Source organism: Cornus florida, unplaced genomic scaffold (assembly GCF_030987335.1).
Source record: "Cornus florida cultivar Cherokee Brave unplaced genomic scaffold, ASM3098733v1 CherokeeBrave_3.0.0_Hap2_Chr09, whole genome shotgun sequence".
Taxonomy (NCBI): domain Eukaryota; kingdom Viridiplantae; phylum Streptophyta; class Magnoliopsida; order Cornales; family Cornaceae; genus Cornus; species Cornus florida.
Window position 1 is genome coordinate 90,782,624 of NW_026775579.1, and position 7,625 is coordinate 90,790,248.

General features: G+C 35.2%; 1 protein-coding gene across 1 annotated transcript; it reads left to right on the forward strand.

The window, feature by feature from the left end:
- The first annotated feature begins 619 nt into the window (after window positions 1-619).
- LOC132275108 (proteasome subunit beta type-2-A-like) lies at window positions 620-6,766 on the forward strand. Its single transcript, XM_059776504.1, has 3 exons — window positions 620-891; window positions 1,078-1,201; window positions 6,265-6,766. The coding sequence occupies exons 1-3, from the start codon at window positions 734-736 to the stop codon at window positions 6,595-6,597; spliced, it is 615 nt and encodes a 204-aa protein (XP_059632487.1). The 5' UTR covers window positions 620-733; the 3' UTR covers window positions 6,598-6,766.
- The last annotated feature ends 859 nt before the right edge of the window (window positions 6,767-7,625 follow it).

Sequence of the window (7,625 nt, forward strand, 5' to 3'; positions counted from 1 at the left end):
AAAAAAGGGGTCCTATGAAACAACTATCATAATTGAGATCTTAAGAAAACAATAAGAAAATTCTCCATTGTTTTTTATTATTTTTTTTTCACTCGTGAGTTATAAAAAGTTGCAATTATTTTAGTTTCAGATTACCACTTAAAACTAATGTTACAAATTACAATGCGTACATTCTTTCTTCTTAGATGAAAATTAGAGATGAAAAGTGAAAATAAAATAAAGTGAAGTAAATCCATCATATATATAATTAGAGTGAATTTATTTTATAAAAGTTATAAAAAATTAATATTTTTATAAATTGAATAGATTGAAACTTTTTATAAAAAGAAATACGTTATTGTAACTTCATAAACTTTTTAAATTTTTTTCGGTGATTATCCTGCTAATCAAATTTTTAAAATGTTTTTTAAAAAATTAATTTTCTATCTTTTCATGTTATTTCCATCTAACGATCATTAAATATATAAATTCATATATATATATATATATATATATATATATATATATATATATATAATCCAATGGACTCGATTGAATCTGGCAGAATGAATCCTTATTCTAATTGGACTGATTTGTAAGTGGGTCCCAGTTAAAGTCTTTGGCTTGTTACTTCTGCATTCTTGTTCTCCAAGACGCCTGAAAAGAGCTATTAGGGCACTCGCATCAAGCGAAGTGGAGAAGAAAACGAAGGAGAGAGATATATATAGATACTAAGATCTGATATAACAGCAATATGGAGTGCGTATTCGGACTTGTAGGCAAGGGGTTCGCTCTCGTCGTCGCCGATTCATCGGCGGTTCACAGCATACTGGTACATAAGACCAATGAAGACAAGATTATGCGTCTCGACTCTCACAAGCTTATGGGCGCTAGCGGCGAGGCCGGCGACAGGTACTCTCTTACAGACACATGTATATGCGTTTTGATCAAGTCTGATCTGTACCTAAATACAATTGTCGATTTAGAAATTCTTTTATGTATACTGTATCTAATCCTATTTTATTTCTATATCTCGGTCCCTGAGTTTTGTCTACGTACTAATTTGAGATGTTGATTTTTAAATTTTGATGTTATCAGAGTACAATTCACAGAGTACATACAGAAGAACGTGGCACTGTATCAGTTCCGCAACGGCATTCCATTGACCACTGCAGCTGCTGCGAACTTCACTCGAGGCGAGCTCGCTGTTGCCTTGCGAAAGGTATGATTTGTTAGGGTTTTGCACAGATTTATTGTTCCAGGGTTTATATTTCTCTTTGCTAACCCTCTGTCAGTTTGTTTGGAAATCTAGGATTTTTGTTCATAGGACGGTGAGAGTTTTAAATTAGGCTTTTATCTGCTTTAAAACAACTGGCATCAATTGCTTGTACATTAGTTTTTTTTTTTTTTTTTTTTTCGATTCTAAATCGATTTAGCATCAGTTATAAAAATGTACCCTGTACTTCAAACAGAAAGAAGATAATGATTAGAAAAACCCTCATTTATAAATTGAGGGTGAATTGTAAAAATCCTAGAAGAGCTCAATTTTAAGAACTGAAAGAGGTTATGCTAGTGTTTGGTTGATGAAGATGGTTGGTGATGATGGTTTAATTGGATGGTAAAGTGGCTGTGGTGACGGAGGTATAGGGTGATGGTTGCAGTATTGCAGATGATCATAATGGTGGAAGTGGAGCCACGGAGGTGAATGTGTTAATTTGGTAGAGGAGTTGTTGAGGTCTCCTATCAAAATTATGTTGTTTTGAAAACATTACGTTCTTTATGTGACGTGTTAAACTCTAGACCTTGGATCAGGTAAAAAAGACGTGTTAGTATAAGAGCAATTCAACTTAGAATAACTTAGAGAATTTTCACTTGGAGGAACCTGATCCTTTCTTTTATCACTCATGTTCTTCTTAGTTCTATCTTCAATAGCTCCTTGTATTGAAAAGGATTGTTGGAATTAAAGAAGATATTTGATCTTCAGGGCTTACTCATTGTTCACCTAAAAGACCCAAAAAGGGTGTGGTAGGCAAAGGAGGAAAGAAAGGAGCGAGGGGGGTGAGCGTGACCGTTCCAAGCCCTTTGAGTGGGATTTTCTCTTGAGGGAGGAAGACGCTTGTTTTTTGGGTGGATAAGACAATTATAGGCAAAGCTTTATGTGTGAGGGACAACCAATGTAATGGGGAACTTGTGGCCAAAGTGTTGTTACTCTTCTCTTTGGGAGTATTATTATCCATTTTCCTCCTCTCCTGAAATATATAGGTATACTTGACAAAAACAATTGCCCGTGAGGTGTAATGCAAATGAGTCCCAATATTGCTATGCGATTGACTAGAATTATGAAAAAAAATTCAGAAGGTGTTGGTAGAATGGGTATTCAGAGAAAGATATAGTTGTAAATTTGTTAGTTATTGCTATGCCCACGTTTCTTCTTGTTGTGCCAAGTTGTGTAAACAGCTTTCTCCTTTATTACTTAATGTGTGGTTAGCTGGTGAGTCAGAATTAGTTATTGATTTAATATCTTAATTAATGGAGATCTTATAATTGATACACGGAAATTTAAAATTCCACATTTGGATGAGTGATTAACATATCAATTATCATTGTAATTGAAGTTGAATTTGATTATTTCTTTTATAAACTATGGAAGTTGTTGTAGCAGAAAAGGGTAGATTATTGCAAGGAAATGGGAAAAAATTGGAAGTAGAACTGTGGTGGTGGCAGACTGACAGTTTGCTAGTGGTTTCCAAATTAATGGAATTGAATTGGGCCATTAATTATATCTTATGTTGAGAAGCTGAAGAAAACAGAACAATGGTTTTGCTTAATTTCTGAAGAAGAAAAATAGGGGTCGCCTGCTTTGAGGAGTACACCCCTTGTTCTTTACATTTACCTTTCTGCTGCAATTGTATTTAAAAAGAAGGCAAGTACGGTGGTTTTCATATTATAATAAAATTGGAGTTTTTCCTTTTTATTATTCCGCAAATGGTTCTTTGAAACAACCTCGAAAAAGATATAACAAAAAATGACAAAAAAAAAAAAAAAAAAAATTGATGCTCTCGTACTTGTGGGGACATGTTCACTTGTTTGAGATGGAATTTCAGAACACCCTTCTGGGGAGAATCTCTTGTGGGTAGAGATCCTTCTAGATACTATGCCTCACAATTATGTTAATTTTGGGGTAGATTTATTTGAGTTTATCCTTGAAGAGTCTTTACCTGTTTCCTGGAAGGAAAGTTTGTACTTTTCTGATTATTTATCCTGTTAGGGAGGTTCATTGGGACGGTTGTCAGTTTTTTGAGCCTTTAGGAGCTTGTTGGTTTTTGTGGAGTTTCAATGGCTTCCATGAAGGCCTGTTTGGCCTATTTGGGTTTTTTCAGAACATTTGTCTATGCTAAGAAGGTTCCAACTAGGCTTTTTTGGGCTTCCATTGGAGGCCTGATGAGCCTCAGTTGGGTCTTTGGGTCTTGATAAGGCCCATTTATGTTTCTGTGGATTCAGCCATTCAGAACCTCCAAGAGGCATAGTTGAAGAGTTCCATCTCAGAGGGATCCCTTGGCACATCGAGGATCATCCGGGCTCGTGGCAGGCACTGGATTTTCTATTTCAACTTTTAGCAACAATGGGCCGTTGATGTCAGTGGCAGGAGTGATATTCTATTGGGTTGTGGAAACTGGTCTTCTGATAATGATTATTACGTGCTAGCAATCATGGTACGGTGAGTTGGTATAGGTGGAATGATAATGGTGAGAATTCAATGGCGGCAGTCATCAAAAGGTGGAGATGGTGACAAGGCAATATGATGGGATGGTGAGGGGCTGCCAAAATTTTTACTGATAATTGAGTTGAACTGTTCTACTTATGGCATCTATATGTTGCAGAAGCAGATGTAGCAATGGCAATATTTTTCATGGTGCCATAGGTGGAAATGTGGTGGTGGTGGTGGTGGTGGTGATTAGGTGTCGATGTAGCTTTTGGCATTATGGTGCATCTCGTTATTTTTTGTTGACAGATTGTCGGAGCTGTTGGTACGATGAGCAGAAATGAGTTACCCTTTTCCCTTTGATACGCCATACGGTAGTAGTGATGGGTTAATTAAAGTTGTTAGAAATATTGCCTTGTAGACGAAGGAATATGTGAACCCTGAGTTCTTAAATGTAGGAAATTGTTCTATTTGATATGGTTAATGGTCAAGTGTTGTTTCTCTTGTTACTTGGATAGCACTTGTTCATTGCCATGGGCTGGGAGGAGTTCATCTTTAGTGGTTATTCTATTGTGAAATACTGTTAGATAGGATCATCTTTGATTAGTGCTGTATTCATTGGCTTGAGAAAAGGGAGAATCTTAAATGAGAGTTGTTTGCTCATGCTATTGGGCTTCAGGAATGCAAACCTCGGTCACTGCTAGCATTGTTGTCAAAGGAGTCCCTGCTACTTGGTTCACTACTCCACTGCTTGGTCTGTGAGGATGAGTTATGATTCAGATCTTGCTGTAATGTTAGGTTTGTCTTTTCATTATATCTGTAGATAAGGCTTGGAGCCTGACATCAAAGTCAACATGGCCATAATGTCGTAGGAGAACTTTGTCATGTACTTTGAGAAACTTATCTCAAAAGGCTCTCCTTTGTAGGAAATTCCTCCTTTATCTTTACAATTTTTTCATATTGATTCGTATAGGTGATGGGTTAGGTTCAAAGTAGTCATTGATGATCAAAATAGAACTCTGCAGCTGCTCATAGGCTTATGTTGCTGTTCCAACAACCAGGGCAACCTTCATATTTATTCATAGGGCAAAGTGAGAAAAACACCCATATTGTTTAAATTTTGGGCAAATATCACCCGTAACATTTTTTTCTGGGTATATAAGTGTTTTAAGTTTGAAAACATTATCAAAGAAGGGCTTGAGATTACAAATTTAGTCATGTGCACATTTTTAAGATATAAAATTCTGAAAATACCCTTTTCTCTTCCAATAATGTCCTTATATATAAGAAGAAGATGGAAAAAAGAGGGACACTTTCGTAATTTCATATTTAATTATTTTTTATCTTTTTTTTTGTTCAGTTATAGAGGGACACTTTAGTCTTTTCAGCATTCAAAGTCCTTGTTTGCTCAAAAATTGAATGTTAGGGATTTTTCAGAACGTATAGGGGTTGTCTCTATATGCATACCACGGGTATTTTTTGCACGCGACCCTTATTCATATTGTTGATGTGTCATGTCAAAAGCAGTTATTGGTCAAATCATGTTTACAGTAAAATGCTAATTTCCTAGCGATTTACTTACTAGAACTGAATGTCCCAAAAAGGAAAGACTTTTATTCCTGAGCACTGAAATAAGCATTAAGATATTTTCATCTGATTTCTTCTGTAGGTTGAATAGGTTCTCTTTTTAAGCGAAGAAATTTGTGTCATGTAGATAAGTTTTTAGTTGAGAAGATTTTTTGAACGGTTATCTTAATTTACCATTTACTGATGAGTCGACAAATATAACCATTTGAGTTCATTTTTTATGATTAATTGTGATTCATGTGTAATGGGGATAAATGAAATGATAATACCCCCTCTGTCCCAATTTAACAGTTCATCTTTCCATTAATGGTTCATCTTTCCATTTTTGGATGTCCCAAAATACTTGCCTATTTGAAAAGTTAAAGTAGGATAAATGCAATTTTCCATAAATACCATTTTAGTTTTCAAAAATTTCCCAACTCTATAATATATAGATATATATATATATATATAGACTTCAAACGGTAACTTTGAAATCTCAAATAGGACAATGCATTAAATGCATGCTCCTTGAAAAGTTGGAATACCGAAAAAGGGACCATTAAATTGAGATGTAGGTAGTACCATCCTTTCTTGCAGGAACAAGATGCTCTGCGTTGGAGAGTTTCTAGTTTATGACGGAATGAGTTTCTAGTTGGAGAGTTTCTAGTTTATACTCCCTTGGTAGTTGGTTTTTCTTCCCATGTGTATTTTACCTTAATATTTAGACTTGAACATTTCTTTTCAATATGAGCCTGCTGTTCTTTGGTTTAAAATTTTAAATGTATTTATTATTATTATTATTATTATTATTTTCTTTATAAAAAAAGGATTGGAAGAAAGGAAGTAATTAAGATCTTGATTTAATGATGTGGGTTGGAGTTAATAAACCTAGAGTCATTTGATTCATCTGAAATTGAGATCCTTATTCGTCGATGTGTGTTGGAGTTGATAAAAGTAATAGGAATTGCCAATTGGACTTGTTTGACATATCTGTGTTGTATTTGCTTTTTCAGAACCCATACTCTGTGAATATCATCCTGGCTGGTTACGATAAAGAGACCGGCCCCTCCCTGTACTACATGGATTATATTGCTAGCCTTCACAAGGTTGACAAGGCAGCATTTGGCTATGGGTCGTATTTCTCACTCGCCACGTTGGACAGGCACTATCGCAGCGACATGACAGTGGAAGAGGCAGTTGATCTGGTGGACAAGATCATTCTGGAGATCCGTTCTAGGCTTGTTGTGGCCCCACCGAACTTCGTTATCAAAATTGTTGACCAGGATGGAGCAAGAGAACTTGCATGGCGCGAGACGATCAAGGAGGCTCCTGTGTCAGCAGCCTGAGGTTTAATCTGTTCTTGCTAGATTTGGTTTTAAATTTGGATGGATCAATGACTGTTTAATATTTTCAGATATTTGAATTTCTGCTCATTTGTTTTGGTGATGTGCCAGAAATATTATAATCTATGATGGTATTACTTGCATTCTGTTGGGAATTGAGAAACCTTATTTCTGTCGGTGTCCCGGAAACGACTTGATTGCTTTTCAACAGGGTGAAAAGGAAAAGGAACTAGCGAATAAGTTCTCATTTTCAGGAATATAATTCCACTTATATTAACATTTGATTGGGACATAATTGTTCATTTTGAGAGGACTATGATGCTGCTGATGCTTAATTTTAATTTTAATTTTAATTTTTATTATTTATGAAAATGATGATTTCTCGCTAATTTTACTGGAATATAAATCTTTCGCTCACTTTGGTTCTTATATAATCTATGAACTTTAAATAATAATGTTCACGAGTTTACACGAATTGAAGTTTGAACTCGACTCGGTTTCGGTTTTACACCGACTAATCAATGCAACTAAAAGATACCAATGAGTAATTTCATTTAGGCTACATTTGTTTTAAAGTATTTATTTCATGATAGAATGCTTTTTGTTGCTTTATCACTCAAAGAATAGAATTCTGCGTACAACTTAGGTTTACTAAGAAGATTCATCTAAAAATTTCACTGAGATCATAAAATTATACAGAAAGTTTCAGTCCACTCAAAATAAAATACTACAAGTTTCAGCCGCCGGATCTTCTCTAATACTCTTGAATATGTGTTTTAGTATTTTCTGGTTCCACGTTTCAAACCCTAAACGCCTATTGGGTTACAAGAAAATTTCTGAGCTTCACACTTTTTAGATAGTTGACCCAAATATAGAAATGGTAAAACATGCGTATGCCCTAGAGCAAAAACAGAAACAGAGCATCACTGCAAAAACAGGCTTTTCCAGTTCACACAGCCATGGCAAAACAACTCTACTGTTTTGTTTTTGTTTTATTTATTTATTTTTTTTTTTTGCCTTACTTTCAAATA

Excerpts from the sequence above, each read along its gene's own strand:
- LOC132275108 (XM_059776504.1), top strand. The coding sequence starts at position 734 with ATGGAGTGCGTATTCGGACTTGTAGGCAAGGGGTTCGCTCTCGTCGTC. Across the intron at positions 892-1,077 it reads AGCGGCGAGGCCGGCGACAG|AGTACAATTCACAGAGTACA; the intron begins GTACTCTCTTAC and ends TGATGTTATCAG. Across the intron at positions 1,202-6,264 it reads TCGCTGTTGCCTTGCGAAAG|AACCCATACTCTGTGAATAT; the intron begins GTATGATTTGTT and ends TTGCTTTTTCAG.